Genomic DNA, 23,179 nt, shown 5'->3' on the forward strand with positions numbered 1-23,179 from the left:
TAGCATAATGTGCTGCTTGGGATTGTACAAACCGCTGAACGCTTTACACCAAATTCAAACACAATACAGCTCAACGATACACACACGAGCCCACCTGGATAAGATCAATGAACGCAGGCGCCTACAACAAGCGTCAGAAACTGCGGAAGCAAAGCAGGCACAGGTTAAGATACTACGGGGTCCGCAAAGGTCCACAAAGAGAGTACGGAATATATAAGAGCACACCGATCAAAAAAAAAAAAAATCAATCGTGTAAATTAAAAGCACATGATACACACAAATCATGTGCTCTCAGCACATAGAAAGCGTATAACAAAAGGTGATTAATCATCAGAACCAGGTGTAATTGAAAAAATACCAGGACAAATTGAGGTCTGAAGATACACATGCAGACAAAGGTACACAATATGAAAGCAGTAAAATTCGAAAGTATTGTAGCGTCCCACCCAGGTTGAGGGCTTTTTGGATTAATGAATATCATTTGCTGTCATTGTCATTCACTTAACTTCCCTGAAGAAACAACTAGCAATACAACTAGTGAGTTTACACGTTGTTGTCAAAGGGGTCAGGTTAGACTGCCTCCTTTAGATGAATATCCTGAATATCTACGGATGTTTCTAACTAACAATGTATCCGAAAGTAAAAACATTATGGACTGCATTAGATCCTACAATAGTTCATTTGCTTTTGCATCTACCGGGGTAAATATCAGGCCACCAGCTGGCAATGGCCCATACTGCTTTCGCGTATGTGGACAAATATTACATCGGATTGGAACAGTGCACCCTGAGCCAAATCACGAACGCAAATATGCACAGATCTACGTGTTAGATCCAGATGACGCACTCTAGCAACGATTTTACTACAAATGTTGTGTATAAAGAAGTATTCCAATAGGTCCTTCTAATGTGCCATGCTATGGGTTCTTTACTTCCTTTGTTCGTCATCTACACCTTTACAATTCGATACATTGATGAATGTATGAGATATATTTTGGGTTACCCAACCCCGGGGGTAGGCAAGCGAAGCGAGCAGGGTGCGGAGCCCCCTTGTTCATACTATTTTAGCAAACTATGCAAGTGTTTCATACGTTGTGAGCACTACAATTAGATAATGGTCTTGTGAAATATGAGACACAAGTAACACAAACATTTTATGTATTTTATTTTTTTTTTTGCAATGGACTTTGTTTTACATATTTTCCACTGCACAACGTTGGTCATCATTGGGTGCAATTATATCACTTTTTTTCTCCCCATCGCTACAAACTACAGTGTAACCTCGGTTTGCGAGTAGCTTGGTTTATGAGTGTTTTGCAAGACTAGCTAAAATTTTTAATTTTGACTTGATAAACGAGCGAGGTTTTGCAATATGAGTAGTATGTATACTCTTTGTCTGCTCAACATCATGTGATCACAACTGAGCCAATGGTGGTTGTCTCTCTCTCTCTCTCTCTCTCTCTCTCTCTCGCTGCGGGATTGTGGGCAATCGTCTCCTATTCTCCGGTGTGCCTCACTCATATAGTCAACATCTGTACGAGCGTATACTGTTTACTACAGCATTATGACTGTGTGTGTGCGCACTTGTGTGCTGTGACGTGTGAGTCCCCCGTCTTGCACCCCAAAACACGAAGCCGAGTCTCAGTACTTGAGTAACACCAGCTTGAAACAGCAACAGCGCGGTTATTTATTGTAGCGGGATCTGCCACTCTCCTATACACAGAAACAGCAGTCATCGTGGCCAAGTAGTACTGTGCCCTGCGCATTTATATTGTTCCTTGTATCACCCATCGACGGCAGGCGCGTATAGCATGTCCGCGATCTTTTCATATTCGCTTTTACGGCAAACTGCTACGGCGCTGGGAGACTGCGATTTGCTTTGGGATGCTCTTCCGCGTGACGTCCCGTTGGGAGGAATCCCACAAGAGTTTAGAAACTCACTCACCCCAGCCATGATTCTTTTCAAAGGTAAAGTGCAGGTTAATTTGTTTTATGTATTTTTACTTTTATATTTTGTATTAATCATTTTTATATGAATAGTTGTGGGTCATCTGAGTTTCCATTATTTCTTATGGGGAAATTCACTTTGATATACGAGTGCTTTGGACTGCGAGCACGTTTCCGGAACGAATTATGCTAGCAAACCGAGGTTCCACTGTAATTTTTTTGCTGATCTGTCCTGATTTTCCTGATTTCACTTTGAGTGGAAATTTTATTGCCCTTTTTTCCCCTATATAATATCATGTTATATGACCCTTCACACTACAAGCCAAAGCTTGCATCTCCATTTACTGACACTTAACATCAAGAATCATATCAGCTATAATATGAATTTCTCAGATGCTGCACTGGGTCTCTTTGAGATGCACTTTCTCATACGACTGTATTAGTCACAATTAAGTGACACTGGTACTAACTCAAAGAGGTCTCATGTCGTACCATTTATGACACAGTTGGTGAACAAAATGTTCAAAAGCCAACTGTGTTCAACCCTAATAGACAAAGGTATCCACCAATTGTCACCAAAAAATTGTAAGCAAGAGTTACTTGCTCTTTGTCTGTGCTATACCTGGCTTTAACTAGGGGCATGTTTGTAACAGAGGCTGGAACAATGCTGCTACTGCAGAGGATAATCTAGTGCTGAATGTATAAGTGTGGAGGGCCATCCATAACAGAGAGAGGTGTGGGTAGCCCGTTAAATCCAGCCTTCCTAAAGGACAACAAGGTGCACAAGAAAGAAACTATATGTAAAAGCAAAGCATCCATCTTGTTAAAGAAACTGGTTGCTTGCTCAAGAACTTTCCAATGGATATATTTGTATGCTAGAATAAAAACACCACTGTGTGTAAAATGTCAAAAACTGTAACTGGCGTTGGGAACAGTCACAAGGTTGCAACTCAAGCCAAGTGAGAGAAATTCCTCTGGACAAAAGAACACAACTGTGCTTGACATCCTTCCACATGTGCCAGAGAAGAACTCTCCACGGACCCTGAAGAAATCGGAACATAGTCATCTCCATCCCATAAGACTACAGGAATCAAAAAGTAATAAGTATCCACCATAATAAAATGATTAGTGTCTGTCTGGTTGCTATGTCTATGTCATTCCAAAAGATGGTGCAATACAAACATTTTTAGTAATAAAATGAATTGCATTCATCATTCCAATAGATGGCGCATAACAAACATTTACACTGCTTTTATGAATCCCATACCAAATGGCATATGGTATAAGAGGGATTTGCATGGTGCACTGCAAACGTTAACACCAAGGTCTGTGTTGATTTACTTTAGATTTCAATCTGTCTTAGATGAGTAGCACAATTAGTATTACTTAGAATTTTAATTTTGAGGCTGTGTTGTTTGTAGTTACAGTAAATGTAAGTATATTTGCATATGCATTTGAAGGTATTGGTATCAAAGTAACAAAGTAATAACCTGTGTGAAGCACAGGTATCCAGCTGTTTGTCCCATAAATGAAATAGGAAAATGTAACCAAAAATGTTTTGAGAGTTGTGTTGGTTATGTAGCAGTTCTAACCAGTATGTCACAAATGCACACCTCATCACAGGGGAGCTGTGCAAGTGAACTGTGAAGAAAACCAACATTGCAATCAAATCACAGACACTATAAAACTGGTCTGTGTAATCAGCCAAAAGACCAGAACTCGTATGAACACATTTAAACGCCAATCCTGAGTTGGTTTCCTTGGGAAATTCATTCGACCAAAATTAAGATAAATCTTTATATATCTATGACTTGCAATATAGAAACGAGGAGATAAAACCAAGCTAACACAGATGTGTATTTTGGTGGTATTCACTTAATGTCCTTTTTGGCATTTACTTGCATATATGCTTCATCTGTTATCCTTGTTTTATAAATAAATTGTACTATATTGCAACAAGCCTGGCTGAGTCTTTTGTTGAAAAAAATCTGATTGTGGTTCAAACACAAGAGTAAGTAAAGATTAATTTCTGTATGCATTTGTCAATTTATGAACTTTGTTCATAAACTAAAACATACCTCTTGAAGATCTGGTGCCCCAGCTGGAACATTAAACAGACATCCCACAAAGTCAGGCAAGTTTATCTGCTAGCTAAAGAATGAACATTTCAAAGTAAAGAACAGACTGACGTCTGTTTAGTAATTCTCATTTTAAATATTGGGTTGCTCATATTACATGAATATGTTATGCATTTAAATGTGTTGTAAATTTTTTGAAAGAAAACTATCAAGTTTACTAAATTTGCTATTCATATAGCATTCTCTACCTGACTTTCAAGAAACCTTGGTAACGAGACTGATTTTTGGCTACTGTCTCTCTCTTTCAGGTTGCTAATGGCCGTTGTTCCAGTGGAGGCACATCTGGTTCATTAAGAAGAGTTGGTAAGTGTAAGACAATATAAATTTGCCTAATTTGACATTTCTTTTACCTACTGTCAAACTCAATCTCTCTCAGCTTCCATTTATTCTTTTTCATAATAGCTTCATTTGTTCAGTGTTATACATTTTGTAAATTTTACTGCTAGGAAAGGCAACAGGAAGCAAAATTGGTTCTAATTAGACAGTCTAAGAATTATTAAATACTTAGCCATTGTTTTATCTCTTATTTGGAATTTTTTGGGCTGTGTTTTAGAAAATTGTATTACTGTAACAAACGAGATAATGAAGACCAATTCCCGTTTGGATAATGGTTTTAGATTGTACTTTGAACTTCTCCATTTCTTTTTTTTGAAAGGAGAAGTGATTAAATTTCAGTCATACTTTTTTTAATCCTGTGTCTCACTGTGTCAGTAGTCTGAAGATATAGTGATATTTCTTTATTACATCTAAAAAGATTTCTCCTGTAATTCAGATCCATGCTCCCAAGCATTAACTTGATTAGCTCAGTCAAATTAGAAATGTATTTAATAAGCGTCACACTACCAAAACACTTCAATATTCGTTTAGGGTACAGCAGTTGTGTGCTGTGCACATTTGTTTTTCATTTCCTTTCTGTTGGTGATTCCTTTGTCAGAAATGGTGAGATTAGTATGTACAAAATGCATTAACCAGGGACTTCCAAAATGTTACTTTAGAAAATGGCAAATGTGATCTCTTAAATACACTGATGAGGTGGTGGTGCTATTTCTTCTTTTTTTCCAACCAAAGGGTGAAAGTACCAAACCTGATTAGGATTTAACACACAAAATAGTCTGTTTTCTGAATTTCTCTGTCAGGTAAGGTTTTTGAGTGATGCGCAATCACTAATTTTGTTTATTTATGCACTTGTTAAAAATACAAACATACTTTATAATAGCCATTTTTTGATTTGCACTTTGCCTCAGGAACATGTCTTTTTAGATTCCAGCAGCAGCCAGACTCATCTTGGTAACGCTTTTCCATGTTAGATTGTTCCATTGCTGACTGCACTAATGCTTTAAGGTAAAGGTCCAAGTGAAAGTCCAAGAAATCAATCTTCAATGACATATTGCACCCCATTGTTTGGTATGACTTGGAAAGGTCACTCACTGTTTCAGGATAGTGTTCAGACTTAGTTTCCCAAAAAGTTTGTGCAGAACTTCATTTCAGCTATTGTTCAAATCTCTTACCTGTTAGCACTTCTTTTGATACGAGGATGTACAAACAAGCCTTCTTTAATCTTGGCATCACTGATCTGTGGAAATTTTATTATTCAAGAGCACAAATCCCGTTTGTGTTTTATCCACTGCTTTAACACTGTTTTTCATAAGTCCAAGTTTGATGTAATCATGAAATAGGTAAACTTTCTCACGTTCTACAAGTGGACTGTTTATATAGCATGTGCTATAGGTATAGAAAGGAATTAATTCCCATTACATTAAAGGGCAGGTCTGAAGCTGACTTAGTCGGTGAACAAGCACCACTCATCCACATTGTGTTTGTGGCCTGGACTCTTTTATAACTCAATTTTTTATGTAATAGTTTTTATTCCATGTTGACACTAAATGATGAAAATATAACTATTTTAAGAAGACAACTAAGCCTAATAAAGAAAATATTTGATATTTGGATTCAGTGCATGACACGCCTAGTCAGTATCAACATATTTTGTAAGTAAGCTTGTCTTTAGTTTTTGGCTTAATGTTACATTTTTCTGGTTTTGCTTTGTGCCCCACATGGTTCTATCAAATTATCTTATCTAAGTTTGCATCTCATGGCAATTCATTTCACATTGCTTATTTATGAAATGATTTCCTGTTCTTTTTGATGTAGTTGTGCAGTAAGAAGTGAAGCAAAATAACACTTTTTGTTGTCCTTTGTGTTTCCCCATAGTGGTATGGTGTAATAGAATATGGGTACTGTAATTTGCTCACTAATGTTTTTACCAAAAAGTAGAGTTGCTGATTAATCGCTGGTAACACATCTGCTTAACATGTTAAATATTTTTAACGCAACCTCAATCTGTTATTTAATCCTTTCAATTTGACAGTGCTTCTCATGTATTGAAACAGTGTCAAGTGAACCTAAGTCTATCAATAGCACTAGCGGGTCACTGGTGCTTGATCATTTCCTGTACTGTTTCTTGATTTTCTTCATCCACACACACCAGCAGACTTGCCACCTGCTATTTATAGTACAGGATTGTCCCTTTCTGAAACACAAAATACTGTATACCATATGGAATTAATAAGAGATGTGATCAGCCTGTTTTTTCGTACATATCATTTGCTATACTGTGTACTGTAGCTCTTTAAAGTGCAAAAAAAAGATAAATTAAAATTAGTTATACAGATGGAGTGAATGAGTCATTTCCATGGGGTGCTAAAGTTAGAGTGATGAGCTCTGTGCACTTGGTGAAATTGCGTATCGATATTATCGTTACTGCGTTTACACACTGAAGGTAAAATAAAAATAAAAAATTCACCTTGCCCATACACGCACTATAAACATTACTGTTGTGGTGTTTGATAATCCAAGTCTGCCTGTAAAAGAAGCAGTTGTAGTATAGGTCTACAGTAAGCGAGAGACAGAATGTCCGTGGGTTAGCCCTGTCCCTGGGGACAAATATGCTGGCTATTGAGTTTTGTTTTGTTTTTGTTTTTTTCGGTCGCCATCTTGAGATTTCTTACATCTCAGGTGCTATCCAGCTATAGAGTTTATGACGCAGAGTTTTGAATTACTTGATTTCTTAATCCTCACTCATACTTCCCCCAAAAGCAGACAGGATATTTTTTATTAGTTGTATGTTACCTACTGTGGCCTATGTTATACTGTAACCAATAATCATTGCAAGTTGATTATGCTAATATTTCCATCCATTTGGGCTGAAGGTTAAGATAGATATATTTTCTGATTAATGAATCATTAATGACAGTGTGCAATTTAAAACATCTAAATAAATAACCCTATCCTATGTGGTCCGTATCCATAGTATGAAGTCATATTTTTTCCTTTTTCAGTCTGTCCTGCTTTTTCATCTTGATCTGGCTTAGCATAGTAATGAATGCTGCAATACTTTTTTTTTTTTTTTTTTTTCTCTCCCCACTTTATTCAATTTGCCTATTGAATGGGCCTAAACTGCCTCAAGAACTTGCATGTTATAATCTGTTCAGTTAGCCAATAAAAACTTGTCATTTTGCTTCACTTCTCATTGCATCCCTAATAGTTAACACAGTACATCACCCTACTGCTACTCTTTGTTCAAGGAAATTTCTATTGATTACAAGTATGGGTTTCATATCCCTAATTGAAGAATAATGCAACTCCTACCACCATCCTGAGGTCAACACTTGGCAGAATTATGTGAATTTCCCCCTTTGAACAATTCATTCAGGAGCAATTAACTGTCCAGTAAGGTAGATCAGTCCTTTGAGATTCTAATTTTCCTAGCTTTGGAGGTAAAACTACAATCTTGGTGACTAAGGAAAGATTGGATATAATTTTGTTTTAAACTAATATTGGCAGTCTCTGCTGTATTTTCTTTTATGCTTAATATTATAGGTGAAGCTTGAATGACTCAAATGCACATTTTTAGACTTGCATCATTTGCTGTCTGTGTAGTGAATTACACTTAAAGTTTTGGACCAAGTGCTGTGCAGTGCAGTAACTGTTTTGCCACATAGTGTTGCCCTTAAAAAGGTGTTATTTATCATGTGGCAAAATATGCATAAACATTTGTTGCTGTTAAATGAGTATCTTGGAAGCAAATATGCACAGCCTGGTCAATGTTTAAAATGATGAGCTTCAGTGAAGGAGAATTTGCATCCAGGTGCAATCTGCTAACTGTGCAGAAATTAGTTGCAGCAGTAGACTGTGTGTTCTTAATGCAGCTGGCTGCTAGCATGTTTTTGGTCAAGGTCTTCTGTTTTGTAGGTTAAACTTATGGTAATTATTTAGATATTTTAATTTACCGTTATTTTAGTTGAATAATACTTTTTCATATTGCCCTTTAGAAAAGTAAGCAAAAACACGACAACAAAATGACTAGTAAATAGATTTTATTCCATTGCCACTTTCTATTCACTCATGTTGTCTTCCCTTTAAATCCATCAAGGAGAGATCTCTTACAGAAAATAAACGGATGCCCCTTTTGAATTGATATAAATGACTTTTTCTTATGATAGCTGCTAAACAGAATTGGTTTAGGTGTGTGCAATTTGTTTTAATTCATGCTTTCTATTCTCAAAGAAAATAGCTCAAAATAAAGAAAAATGGCATAAAAAAAATTAAAGGTTCCCTTTCAGACAAAATCCCTTAAGTTATTGATAGGAGTTGCCTTATTTTTTTCACAACCGTTTCAGGGTGGACAGCTTAATAAATACAGCTGGCGCTGTTCTCTTCCTTAGTCCATTTGACAAATGGGAGATTGTTCAGCCCATCAATCTGGTTTGGTTAGGTAATAGATAAGGTTTTGTTTTAAAAGTCATCAAAATTAGGTTTTAGCTTCTATCTCTAATGCTCAACTCCTTAATTGACAAGCAAATAGCATGTAAACTTTTAGTATAACCAAGACAGGGATTTTATTAAACACTGTCCTCTGCGTAAGAAGTTTTTAAATTTGTAATTTAGTAATCCTCTTTATTTGGAATTTTACTCAGTTAAACAATTGTAACTTTGTCCATATTTTTTTTTTTTTTTTTTTTTTTTCCTCTTTGAGATGGGGCCGGCCAGTTTATTTTTTACCTTGTATTTTCCAGTTGTCGTCTTTTACATGAATTTGCTGAAGGAGAATATCCTGTCATCCATTGTCAAAGTACTGCTTCCAGCTTTATAAGACCCAGCTGTTGTTACTATTGCTGCCTTGTACATTGTCAGTTGCACTGTGGCATCTGCTTTGAATGGCTATTTCCTACTTGCTCCTGGAGGAGCACAAGGCATACTGGATATAATGGTTTTCCTTCATGTGTCTTCATTCTTTTTAACTAAAAAAACAGCTGCTGTTCACTTCATGTCTACAGTATATTTTTGCACTGCACACAGCTATAAATGTCTGTGGACAATACAAACAATAACTATGTCCAGCTTCACCCAACAAACCAGTGTATTAAGAATAGTGGCCATGTTGAAATTGAAGTAATTGCTCAAAACTGTTCTTCCTGTTTACTTCCTTGTCAGTAAGTGGGCACTTTCTGAAACTTTTTTCTTCTAATAAATTAGTACCTCCGTACTTTGAAATCTGTTCCTTCAGTCTGCCACACTTTACCTTGTTAGGTAATGTTATACTATTCTCTTTTTTTAAGTAAATTGCATTACACTGAGAAATTGTGTTGGAGTTTGGTAACTTTAGTTTGTTTGTTCAGTTATGCCAGAATAGAAATAGACCTCAGCAGATGCTGTAACCTTTTGGGCTGGCAGTTTGGAATGTTTGCTCAATTAGGTTTAGTAGAGATGATTAAAAGCTTACTGTCAGAGCCCAGAGAATAGTGCTATACCCAAATGAATATACTGTAACTTCAAATGTGTGTGTTTACAGATATATGGAAAATTGATTATTAAAATTTTTTTTTTTTTTAATTTCCTCTTAAGCGAACCAGTTTTTTCTTCCAAATTAAGTTGTTCATTGTATTATGGTTTTACTGCCTGAATCATGAATCAATGTATGTATGTGTGTATTTCTGAATTAGTAGTAGTAATAGTTTGTGTTTTTTTTTTTTTGTTTGTTTTTTTTTTTTGTTTTTTTTTTCCCTCCCACAGTTTTCCCTCAATTTAGGGTCAGCAGCTGAATATTTGTCCTTGCACCAGTGAATATCACTTGTTGTTCAAGGAGTCCTGAAGGCTTGTGCGTAATCTCTGATCGCACCGCCCGCTGGATGAGCACTCCCAGTCCTGTGAGCATAAAGCAGGTGTTGCCACCAAGCTACTAAACTATGGAGGACAAACTTTTCTCCTATGTACCCCTTTCTCCTTTCCAGGCCAATGCCAGATGGAGAGTATCATTCATTTTTGAAGGTGAAGCTGTTCTGGACATAATGGGCATGTACCATCCTTAGACCTTTACCATCTCATAGCATTATTGCAGAGTTGATGTGTAAGTTTTCTTTGGAGGCCAGTGACATTGGCATGTTAGCACCTTTTTAGGTGAGAAGCAAAGGAAGAACATATCTTTGCTTCTCTCAAAAACTGTTTGATTCCTTTTCCAGGTAACTGATGATTTAGAAAGCTAGTATTATATTTAAATTCAGCTGGCTATTTAATCGGAGGAAAATCCTCACCCTGAGTCGGACTTATTGCTTGCTTTTTATAGATTCTTAACACTGTTGTATCTTAATCAGTCCAGAGTGTTATTTTTAACTACTCTTTGCAAAATTAGCCAAATTAAACCATGGGAGGTTGAATTTTACATACCACACTACAAGTAATTGTATTTAATTATACTGAATATCTCGTCCACTATTTAAAACATTTGTTGATGCAGCTCAAGTGTACGTTGAATGTTTGGGTTTTGTATCTGAGTGTGTGAAGCACAGTTTCAGCTGGAAAAAAAAAATAAACGCACATGGGTGGCCTTTTTGCCATGTGTTACAGGAAGGATATAACCGCACTAGAGAGAACCTGTAGAATACCTACTAGTCATTTTCTAGAACTGTATGACATGTGCTTCTGCGAAAGACTGAAGAAGCAATCAAAGAGTTATAGGACACCAAGAAAAGTAATTCAAGGTTTAAAAGGGAATGAATAAATGTTTGTCCTACTATTTTTATTTAAATGATGCATATTACAATGAAAAGATTAGTCTATTTACTGATAGGTAAGAAAGATTCTTCACTTTTTTTCCCCAAAAGTGTTTTCTTTAGTTGACGAATTCCAGTGTATCACTTGAATTTGTAGGACAACGAGCGCATGAAACTTTGAAGTACTAAGAAGCAGAACTGCAGTGCTTTGAAAGGTTTTAGTCCTCATAAATTTTTCACATTTAATAGTAGCTCACTCTTGAATTCTGATGAACTGTAGTAAATTATTGGGAAATTGTCAGCCACATAGGCATCTTCTCCTAGCTCCTCCCTAAAGAAAAAAAAATGTAAACTAAATAATAAAAATATTTTGAGACCCTACTTTTAAATATTCTTTCTGCCATATATGAACCATCTCTGGCTGCTTTAACAACCAGTTAATTGTGCATAATATTTAAAATATTATAAAATATAAACAAAATACTTTAAAATTGTGCAATTTTAATGAAAGAAGCAAAATGTGCACTTTGCACTGCCATATCAGTAATGTACATAAAGAGTTTAGCTTGTGATTGTTCAAACATGTTAAATATCGTAGAGGTTTTTTTTTTTATAGCCCACATGATAATTTGGTGAATGTTTTATGTTTTACAGCAGGGTTCCTTAATCCCTTATAATAAGCAAAATAAGGTCATAAAATGTCTGAAAATTATTTATTTTCTGTTAGTCTTATTACATTTTTCAGGTGATGCTCACAAAACCAAATGAATTCTCAGCTTGGTTTATGCTATTTTTTTCCCATCAGTCACTTGTCACATTTTTACCAAATATCTATCTGCCTTGCCGTTTGCCGAGCAGGTCCACAAAAATAGTGAAAATGCTAATTTAAAAAAAATATATCATGTAAATTAACTTACACTGTGACTAGTAGACATCAGCAACCAACTCTTTTGGGGCTAGATGTAAAATTTGTTGAAAGACATTCAGACAAGGAACACTGAAGATTAGGGAAATCTGAAAAGCACAAAAGTTATGCTGACTGCCAATGGAGTTGACACCAGTAGGATCTTGTGTTGGGATTGTCCGCTCCTAATTCATCAGCTGCTCATTCTCAGAATGGACCTGACAATACTGCCACTGTTGCAAGTGCTCAGTCAACTTTGCCATTCTGTACTGTTTTACCGACAGCAACTCAGAGAACACACAGTACTTTAGCCCTCAGATGATGAGTCAACACCATTCAAAATAAATCCAAGGACAACATCCACATGTGTTTTTAAAGAAGTGTCTTCTGATTCAGAGTTCAGTTATTCCCCTGCATTGATGAGAAAATAGCATAGCTAGTGAAACTCGGTGTCTTCCAATTCATTAAAGAAGATCTGGGGCCTCATTTACAAAGCTTGGAGGTACACACAAAAAAAAAAGCTTGAAATGCGCGCACACAATTTCGTATGCAAGGCAACTCTGATCCATACATACGCAACATTCTAGAGAATCTAAGAAATAGCACACCCTTGATCAAGAAGGGAAAAGTGGCCAAACCAGCTCAATAACAACTCGCAAACATATTTATATCACTGAGCCTTTGTTATAATTGCGTTTTCACTTGACAACTCTTTTGCACCAACAAACAATGAATAAGACACACACATTGTATTTTAGTTCCCTTTGAAGAGGACCAGTGCTACGTATTTGCAATGAACAACTTAATTTCTTCCTCAGTTTATATTGGCTACCTGTTGCACCTTCTCTGTGAATTGCGCGACAAGTCAGTAATACCTCTGTTTTACTTTATCATGCCTGCTGTGCTGGAAGCCATTAACTGACCAGTGAGGCAGTACATCCAGTTTTCTTATGGTGTGGGTGTACATACAAAAAATATATTTTTGCCAACAAAAAAAAGCCAGTCTGCAGCAGTGTCTGGTTTTCCTAACGTTATTGGAGCACTTTACTGCATTCCTGTTACAATAATGAGAATGAGTCAAGCTGCTTTTGTTAACGGTGAGCTGCTACTTTCCATTACACAAGTCATTGTGTCTCTCTGCCCTGGATCAACCCGTGATTCTTTTATTCTGAAGCAAAGTAGCTTTGATGGATTGGAGCTGTACATGTTGGATGCTTGGGTTTGTAGAGTAATCTAGATCACTTTAACTGGCTTATAATGAGTATTCAGTTGTTCATCATCCTGTTTCCAAATGTGTTTAAGGGTATAATGGAAGCGGAACAGAAGTAAAATGTAATCAGTATTAATAAATGAGCCCAATATTACTTTAAGATTTGTGCAGCTCTACATCAAGAATATGAGGAGTAGATGAACCTCAGCTTCAGATTATTTGTATCTGCAGCTTTCACATGCACATATGTTGAGTAGGTTTTATAGTGTGACAGGTGGAAAAGCTTCTCAGACTGTCTGAGTAATGAAAACATTAATACATGCATATATGTGTATGTGTTTTGCTGTTAAGGTTTTAAGATGGTATCAAACACTGAATTTGATTTCAAAAAATAGTGTACCACTCTATAAACACAACTAAATGCAGTAAATGTTATGTAGTAAAAAAATAAGCATTCCTTAGTTTTTTTTCAATATTTTATCAGAAGCATCTCACAAAAATCAGTATACATAATATGCATTTGAATCGGGAAACTATAAGTGAGCACAAGAAGATTAACAGTGCTAGTTGCCTGGCTAGATAAGTCCAAAACAATTGTCTGATGGGCTCTGCACAACTGATGTTATCCTTTGTGACGTTGTACAGCAACCCAGGAATAACACTGTTAGAGCTAAACTAAATTTAAGCCTTTAAATTTTTTTAAGTTACAGACTGAAGTAACTAAAGTAATGTAAAACATTTGACTGGCAGATAAAATGAATTTCTCTGATGTCCAAACACTCCTAGAAATGTTGGTTTTAAAGGTAGGACAACCAATCAAAAATCTGAAAAACATTATCCTAGAAGTAATTTGCAAAAGCTAGATCTTAAAGATAAGTCTGCTTTGTTCATGTCTCTGATTCTGCAGTAGGTTCAACATATTGTAAACCTTTCCTTCAAATTAGTAGTTTTTATGTATGTATAAATTATTTAAATTGTTTCTAATAATGAAATTCTGTTTGAGGCAATTAGTTAAACACTTTTTTTTTGTTTTTTTTTGCAAATGTTTAATAGGTTTTGTTGCGTTATGCCGCATCATTTCTATCTTGCAGCACTTGTAACTTAATTTAATAAGTGTTATAAAAAGCAACATAATGCTGCAATAAATGGTATATAAAATCAGTTTTCCTTTTTTGAGTAGGTTCAAACCTGTGCATAAGCAAGGCAGCACCCAATTAAAAGTATGTGTTCTCCACCAATTCCAGTAACTTTTTCATTTGGAAACTCGTCTAATTCGTGTTGTACGATCTTTAGAAAGACATATTGAATAAAAAGAATCCACTGCAGTTTGAGATGATACCACTTTAAAATGAACTCTGCTCTGTCTAGCTGTTCCACATTCCCAGTTATCTTGGTTTTCACTCCAAACAAATTAACCTCCTTACAATTAAACAGATACACATTTGCATCTGATGTTCCCGGCAGCCCTGGACTCCAAGCTACGTACTGCCAGCTGATAGTAATAAAATGACTAGTTAAGTAACACAGTCATAAAGGCTGGTGCCCTCTGCAATTTGGATAAAATAAGTGCATCATACTTTTAACAATGTAGGAAGATAAAGATGAAAAAGTATCCTGAATTCATTGTTTTGCCTCATTTCATAAAACACTTTAGTCTTGAATATGTAAAATGTATTAAAATATAAGGGAATGTAAATTATTTGCCGAGTGTTTTTTTTTTTTTCTGTTCCTACAGGTACCTTAACTTGCTTGGTTATGTTTGTATACTTTAATTTTGTGTTTTGTTAATCTTTCAGAAAATGTAATTGTTTTATCATCTGACTTATTGAGCATTTTCTGGTATTACAATTCTGTGCTTTGTGTTTTCAGGCACCCCTACATATCATCTTCCACCAGTCAAAGCACCCATCCCAGCAAAAAAGAAGAACTCTAAGCATTGTTTTTTGTGTGGTAAAAAGACTGGACTGGCCACGAGCTATGAATGCAGGTAAACTATTTGAGGAAGGAATTTCAAAGTATGTTGTTTTGCTTTCTGGCTCTTAAATTGGAGTACACGTGTTTTTACTCTTACAAACCTATTGTTTACTGAATATTGGTTTGTCTTTATGAAATTGTTATTCAAATATCCATGTGGTAAGGAATTTGAAAATGCACAACAGGTTACTATAAAGAGTAACATTCAGGTTATGTGGGCTCCTAAGTGTCTTCACAGTTTTAGTTCAGGCATTTTCTCCCATTCTTAACCTAGGCTTGATTTGTTAAATTGGTCCATGAGTGCCATTCATTTGTGTCACAAGCTTTACTTGGAACTTTTCACACATTTTGTAATTGTTCTATGTGTAGTCAGTGAAGTTACCACTAGTGGGGGCTTAAATTAATTTCCATTTTTAGATATTGGTTTTAACAAGCAGACTTTTATTTAGTTTTTTATATAATATATATATATTTTATAATATAAGACCAATAAACTAAGATTAAACCTAATAAATGTTAATCTCCTGACAGCATAATCTGTACAGATCACTTGCAGGCAAACTTGAAAAAACTGTTACTGAATTTCATAGATGTAACTTTTTTGTGTAGTCTGTTGCCAATGTATCACTGAAGCTCAGGTAAGGTGACCAATAGTTAATTTGTTCATTTGTATCTATTTCCATTATCTGTTTTGAAAGAGAAGATAATATTTAGATTGTAGGGATTATAAATTCACTGATACATTTTTTTTTTCTTAACATAATAAAGCTACTTTGGCTTGGCAGAGAATGAGGAGTAATGTGCCATCTAATTAAATGACATTCTTTTAACAGTGAGATTTGGCTTTTAATTAAGGAATTTATGAATTGAAAATCCTTGCTAGTCATATATTTCTAGGACAACAGTAGCCTCCCCTGTGGTGTCTTCTCTTGGCTGTCAGTGTATTCATGAACATAGGGCCAATGTAACTAAACCATTTTTGTAATGTATTTGTATACATTACTTAGCCTTTCAAAATTACTATCCTGTGGTGCTTTTTTTGGGTTGTCCTGCCTTTCTTAACAGACGATTCACAGTTCTTTTTCCAAATTTTACTTTCAGATGCGGAAACAACTTCTGTGCAGTCCATCGCTATGCAGAAACGCATGAATGCACCTATGACTACAAAAGTGCAGGGCGAAGGTATCTACAGGAGACCAACCCTATAATTAGTGCACCAAAGCTTCCAAAAATCTAAGCGTCCTGTGCTCCCCACAGCGGTATTCAGCATTTCTACTGAGGGGATCACTACTAACTACAGTGTGCATTTTTAACCTGTCTTGCTCTGAAACATAAATGCCAAGCAACAAAAGCACATTTGTTATTTATGAATAATGTGGAGCACTACTGTAGTCAGGATCTTTAATTTTGTAGCAAATAAACACTCAAGCTGTAAATAATTTTCAGAAATGAGTATATAATAATGGTTTTAATTTGGACGTTGCACGTACTATCTGTGTGGTGTTTTTTGGGGGGGGGGGGGGGGTGGTATTGAGGGATTTTTTTTTAATGTGTGAAGATAACTCTTCATGAGACAAGTCTTTACAAGATGCACTTTATTAAACTAAATTATAGAAAAAGCTCAAGTTTATGTTGCTTGTTAGGAGGGCTCTGCTATGAAATTGTATTGTTGAGTCTGGTATTTTTGTGTGACTTTTATGTTGTCTGTCAGACTTTTGTTTCCAGTTTGTGGCTTTACTTCAGATTGGCATCCCTTCCTTTTTCCTTTCTTCTTGATTGCACATAGCTGCTGCACTAGTTGGGCAGTCACTGATACTCGAGTTCCATATCATGCGTATTGAAACATAACGAAACAAATGACAAGATTACGACCAGATCATTACTTTTATAGACAAATATATGGCCATCAAGCATAACATTTTGAAATATGATAGATATCCTGTTTGTTGCCATAAAAGATGATTTTAACTACTTTTTGTAATACTAAACTTTTTTAAAAAATTGCACAGTACTGTTTGCTGTTTTGCTAAAACTGAGTTCTGTTAACAAAGTATTCAAATAAAAAAATTCTTGTGTTTCAGTGCTGACTTGTATTTATTTCTTGTTTGGTTGCAACAATTAAAGATGACTGGAGAATTCTTTATGTATGGAGAGATACTCCTCTAAATAACTCGTAGTAAAATTTGTTTGTGTCCTGTGACACTGGATGGAGAAAGGCAGCTTTTCAGGGGACCATGAACATGAGTAATGGCGTGATCATGGTCTGCAGAGTTTGTGATCCTCCTACCACCCGCTGTGGGTTTTCTACTTCTGAATCCCAAAGTCTTTAGACTGATTTGAAATTACAAATTTGTTCAGTGTGTGTGTGTGTGTGCGCGTAGGCACGGCTTGTAGTGGACTTGGCCCCACATCAAGGAGTGGTGCTCGTATTTGCACACTTTTTTGCCAGGATAGACTTCACCCACCTAAAATTCTGAAAATAATGAGTGGTCAGGTAGGTGTTGGCCCAGTGCACATGTGGAAGTGCTGAAATGTGCTCTTCAGTGAGCTGTCACCCCATCTTGACTTGGATCGGATCCTGCCTTGTAGTAAATGTTACTGGGATAGGTTCTGGTCTCATGATCCTAAATTACATTAAGTGGATTCAAAACTGAATGAATGGATTTAGTGCTATTGAGATAAGCTTTGTTTGAAAACTTTATGGCTAGTGATGAGTCAACCCTACAGAGTTCGTTTCTCTGCGAAATCACAAAATTGTGTGGGAACTTTGGTGAAATCTGCAAAATTCCTTGAAGTCAATGGGGAAGGAGGAACTGAATATGTTTTTAATGGATTCTAAAAGAACAAGTGTGTTGTAATTGTTCGTACAGTTTAGGGAAGTATCTGTCAACTATGCTTGGCCAAGTTTTGTGGCCAAAAATGTGATTTGAGCTGTTGGGCAGTAGTGCCAACCACTGTGCCTACCCTGCCTCAAACAACAAAAGATCCAGATGAAATGATAACCAAAAACAAAATTTAAAAAATGGCCAAAAACTAGCAAGAAGTGTGTGTGTGTGTGTGTGTGTGTGTGTGTGTGTGTGTGTGTGTGTGTAAATAAAATATGAGGAGAAAGAAAGAGATGATCTCACTGTGCTCACAGATTGGGCCACTCATTGGTTGTGTGGTACTGGCTTATTCCTTTGTCTGAAGTTGTTTTTGTTTCCCTGTGTATCTGTGCAGATTGTTTCCCCCTCCCCCCCCCCCCCCCCCCCCCCCCATGAAGAAGACAAGCGCCTTATAAACCGTAATAAATCTTTCATTATTATTGCTTGAGATGGCCACATGTGTTTTCTTTCTCAGGGAGGTGGAGTGTTCCTTTTAAGGCTTGTTTTGGATGGAGGCTGCAGCGTTGTGCTGTCTGTGCCTGCAAATTAGACCAGCAACGCTGAGGTGCAAGTGCACACGGCTCTGTGTTGTATATCCAGTGGCAGAGCTAATAATGCTCTCATTACTAATGGAACATGTGGACCTCTGGTCCTCAAATCAAAACGATTTGATTGCAGTGAAGTCCACCAACAAGCTTGAGTGTGAATTTTAAACATCTAGGCACTTTGTCTTGGGGAATGATCAGTAGAGGCTTCAAGGGATGGCAAAGATAAGGAGCCATTGATACTATGTTCTAGCTTTTTGTATATATAAAAAATGTAGTTAGTGGTGGTGAACTATGGAAGTCTAAAATGGGGGGGGGGGGGGGTGAGAAAAGACCATGGAAAGTACAAAGATGAAGTAATGGAAGAATGTGATGAAATATTAAACCAAAAGCCAGAAGTTACTGTTTGTTGTAACACTGTTGGTTTTGTGTGGAAGAGGAGAGGCAGCACTCTAAGTTATGGAGGCTGTATGATGTGTACCTGTGGTTGTAGTTTGTATTCTTTTGTAACTTGTGCACTATTTGTAAATGCTTGATTGCATGGACTGTGGAAAGCACGTACAGTAAGGGAGGTCCAGGAGGGGTTGGGGGGGGAGTGCCGCAGAGCTCTATATTATGGGACATCACCAATAGCAGTATTTGGTAGTGTAATAAAAGCAATTTAAAGTTGATTCATTCAAAGCAGGAAAACTTGTAAAGAAAAATCTTGGCAACATGTCCGAAAATCATTAACTTACTTTATTATACAGTGGGTTTATAGAAATGTTCACCAACCCAATAAAATAAAAGTTAACAATTACTTGAACTCACCGGTTACAGGTCCATGGACCTTAACCTATTTAATAATGTTTGCAACTGTTGTCACAGGAATATCAAGCTGCTTGGTGATGGTCTGATAGCCTTTGCCTTTAACATGCTTTTGACCTCGGACAACTCTTTTGCATTCTCTGGTCCACATTCAGTTTGGGACATTCCATGACACAAACAGCAGAGTGATGACTTTCCTCCATTTAAATTGGCTGAATGACTGATTGCGCAATTGGAGACTTGTGATTTACAAATGAAAGAAAACGGCAAGATTGAAAAATCCCTCAAATCCAATTCTTTAGGATCATTTCTAGGGGTACTAACAAATGTGTACAGGCCATTTCAGAATAGCTTTGTAGAATAAGCAATACTTGATTCTTGTCATGCGCACTTTGCTTTACTCAATAATGTATCATAGCCATGCAGGTGTACAGAGGACAATCACTTTTCATATAATCGTTTTTCAGAGGGCACTGAAAAGATACCAACAAGATCGCCCATGTCTGTATATAGATGGTCCTTTAACATACCCTTCAAATGAAAATGCTACAAAGTGTTTGTTTTTTACTGTATGCCGGAAGTCTGGAGTGCTGCTGAAGTTGTGACATCATGCGTGTCAGAAGCAGATTGGCAATGAGAGTATACATGCCTGAAAGTGGACACAGCATACTCACTGTGGAAATAAAACTGCTTAGGCAAATTTTGCCCATCAATACTATTTAGGACATTTTCCTGAGGAAAATTCAAGATCTTTTAATGTTGCTTACAATACAAGAGCAGAAATTGTAAAATGTTTGAATAACACGGTACACTTTTTTTGTAGATGCATTGGGTAGCCATGACCCTAATGCCACAGTGCCCACCAACTAGAATCATTTTCATCATTGAAACAAAGTAGAAATAATGGCCTTTTGAATTTTCTGGCTCAAACTACACAAAGTGTGGCTGGTGTGCTTTGGAATGAATATGTAGAAAATTCATCTTGTTTAGGACGTTTATCCCCTGTTGGTCCAGTCTTTTGCAACGTAACAATGCAGTGGTTGGTACTATGGGCGCTTTCATGGCGTCTGAAGGTTATGCAGTTACAAGATTTTTCAAGTACAGACCACAGTTAGTTTTTGGTTTGCTGGTAGAGTTGTACATGTTGCCCAGTGCCATAAAATAATGGATTTGAATTTCTTCCTTCAAGCTTCTCTGCAATCCTCCTCCACAACAACAAAACAGGTAAATTTCAATAAAGATGTATTTTGTCATAATGATGATGATGATGATAAGAGCAGGAAGCAAAACGCCCACAGGTGCTGTCTGTTTCTTCTCTTGTTCACAGGAGCTCAAGAAACGGACACAGAGTTGCTGTTGGGGATTTGGTCTCCTAACTGCTTAAGAAGAATAGACCCTTCAGCCCTAGAGTACACCAGGTGCCAGCTGGAGTCTGAGGTATGGAGTTATGCTAAGGTTTATATACAGCCAGACAGCTGGCTTTGTAGACTTGCACTTGTGCTCTGCTGCATTATTTGTGCACTTTGTCAAATATCTGGTAGATCTCCTCAGTCATGGAGTAAGTGCACCTGTCGTATTGTCTAAGCATTAACGTAAGTGTGTTGCTCCATCCTGTTGAAACACGGCATCCGCCACGACCATTTCTTCTAGTTGTGGCTACAAAAAGTTTTCTTAGCGTTTCAATGTAATGTTCTGAAGTGACGGTGACCATTGCTCCCCCCTCCTCAAAAAAGTAAGAGCCTACAATGCCAAATTCTGCAATGGCGTAACAATCTGTAACACACTTACTGTGCAGGGGTCTCTGATGAAGTTCATGAGGGTTGGTTTCAGCCCAATAACTAAAGTTTGCTTATTTATGCAAACCATTCAAATGGAAATGTGCCCTGTCGCTGCACATGATGATGGCATCTCGAACAGTTTCAGAATATTCACGTGCAACTCTCTACGGCTCTCCTAGTCTCTCTCAGTGAGTTCCTGTAATACCATCATTTTGTATGGATGGAAATTAAGTTCCTCATGCAGAATCCTCTTCAAAGATGTGTTGGAAATGCTTAAGGCAGAAGGGCGCTGAATGTCTAGGAGAGTGCAAAATTGATGCCCTTACAGCTTGGATGTTTTCAGGCGTTCGTACAGTCTGAGGATAGCCTGGAGATTTTCTGTTCAATGTTGCACCCATCTGTCTAAATTTAGCCACCCACTGAAGAACTGTTTTCTGATTTGGGACGTCACTGCTAGGAGGAATGCTAAAGTGCGTTCAGAAGGCATGTTGTGTAGTGATGATGGATTCGTTGTTTTTGAAGAACGCTTAGACAGCAAAAGCACGGTGCGCACTGGACCAAGGCACGTTGCCTACTGAAAACAAGGGGTTACCTATCAAAGGATCCCCAGCCCAACCCACTCGGCTGCCAATACCTCACGCAATGATCTTGAGAAAGGTGGAACTTCATTTTGGCTCACCCTGTATAATAGATAGAGAGAACTTTGTTTTGAGGGGGACATTTGGCTTTTTACATATGCTCGTGCCAGCAGCCATACCACCTGCACTTCAGCTGAGGTCATCCTCCTGAAGCTCAACATGTTCAGGCCCGGCCAGTCCTCGGGAGGGAGACCAGCCTAGAAAAGCTTGGGTTGCTGCTGGAAGAGGTCTTGGAGAGGCCAGCAGAGGGCGCTTAGTCTGTGGTCAGGATATGAATGCCAATGCCCCAGTGCAGTGACAGGGACACAGTGCTGTAAACATGGCACTGTCCTTCGGATGAAGTATAAAACTGAGGCCCTGACTCTCTGTGGTCATAAAGGATCCCTGGGCATCCTTCATAAAGTATAGGGTGATGGTCTTGATGTTCTGGCTAATTTGCCCAACATCGCCTGGTCATTCTGGCTCCCTAATCATCCCCAGTCATTAACTGGAATCTGTCTCTCTCACCCCTTCACGACCTAATAGTTATTGTGTGGTTAGCATACTGGTGCAAAATGGCTGCCATCACATCATCCAGGTGGATGCTGCACATTGGTGGTGGTTGAAGTGGCTCCTCGCTCACTACATAAAGTGCTTTGAGTAGTGACAAAAAGCATTATATAAATGTAAGGAATTATTATTATTAAATAAATACATAAAGGGAGGCAGATAAAAAAATAAGTAAATGTTAATTAACAAAAATAAAGTTATGAACATTGTTGGAAAAAAATTACTTTTGCCCTGCACAAAATAGATGTCTTAAAGCGATATGCCAAATTTATAGCTTATTAGCATAAAATGTGGAGGAGCTATAAAATGATTTTTAAAGAATTGGAACATTAGAACACTCTAGACGAGAACAGGCCATTCAGTCCAACAAAGCTCGCCAGTCCTATCCACTTATTTCTTCTTAAAAAACATCAAGTCGAGTTTTTAAAGTCCTAACGTCTTACTGTCTACCACACTACTTGGTCGCTTATTCCAAGTGTCTATCATTCTTTGTGTAAAGAAAAACCTCCTAGTGTTTGTGTGAAATTTACCCTTAACAAGTTTCAAACTGTGTCCCCATGTTCTGGATGAACTCATTTTAAAATAACAGTCTCGATCCACTGGACTAATTCACTTCATAATTTTAAACACTTCAGTCATGTCACCTTTTAATCTTCTTTTGTTTAAACTGTAAAGGCTCAGCTCTTGTAATCTTTCTTTATAATTCATCCCCTGTAGCCCTGGACTCAGCCTAGTCGCTCCTCTCTGGACCTTTTCTAGCTCTGCTGTGTCCTTTTT

The 23,179-nt window shown here is 37.2% G+C and overlaps 1 protein-coding gene across 1 annotated transcript in view; it reads left to right on the forward strand.

Moving 5' to 3' along the window:
• Nucleotides 1-17,282, forward strand: part of zfand4 (zinc finger, AN1-type domain 4) — a 100,650-nt gene extending 83,368 nt beyond the window's left edge. Inside the window, exons 8-10 of the mRNA XM_028795929.2 lie at nucleotides 4,333-4,387; nucleotides 15,117-15,234; nucleotides 16,323-17,282. Of these exons, the coding sequence (XP_028651762.1) occupies nucleotides 4,333-4,387; nucleotides 15,117-15,234; nucleotides 16,323-16,458 (309 nt within the window). The 3' untranslated portion in view covers nucleotides 16,459-17,282. The remainder of the gene's footprint in view (nucleotides 1-4,332; nucleotides 4,388-15,116; nucleotides 15,235-16,322) is intronic.
• The last annotated feature ends 5,897 nt before the right edge of the window (nucleotides 17,283-23,179 follow it).

Source organism: Erpetoichthys calabaricus, chromosome 2, assembly GCF_900747795.2.
Source record: "Erpetoichthys calabaricus chromosome 2, fErpCal1.3, whole genome shotgun sequence".
In the NCBI taxonomy this organism is placed as follows: Eukaryota; Metazoa; Chordata; class Cladistia; order Polypteriformes; family Polypteridae; genus Erpetoichthys; species Erpetoichthys calabaricus.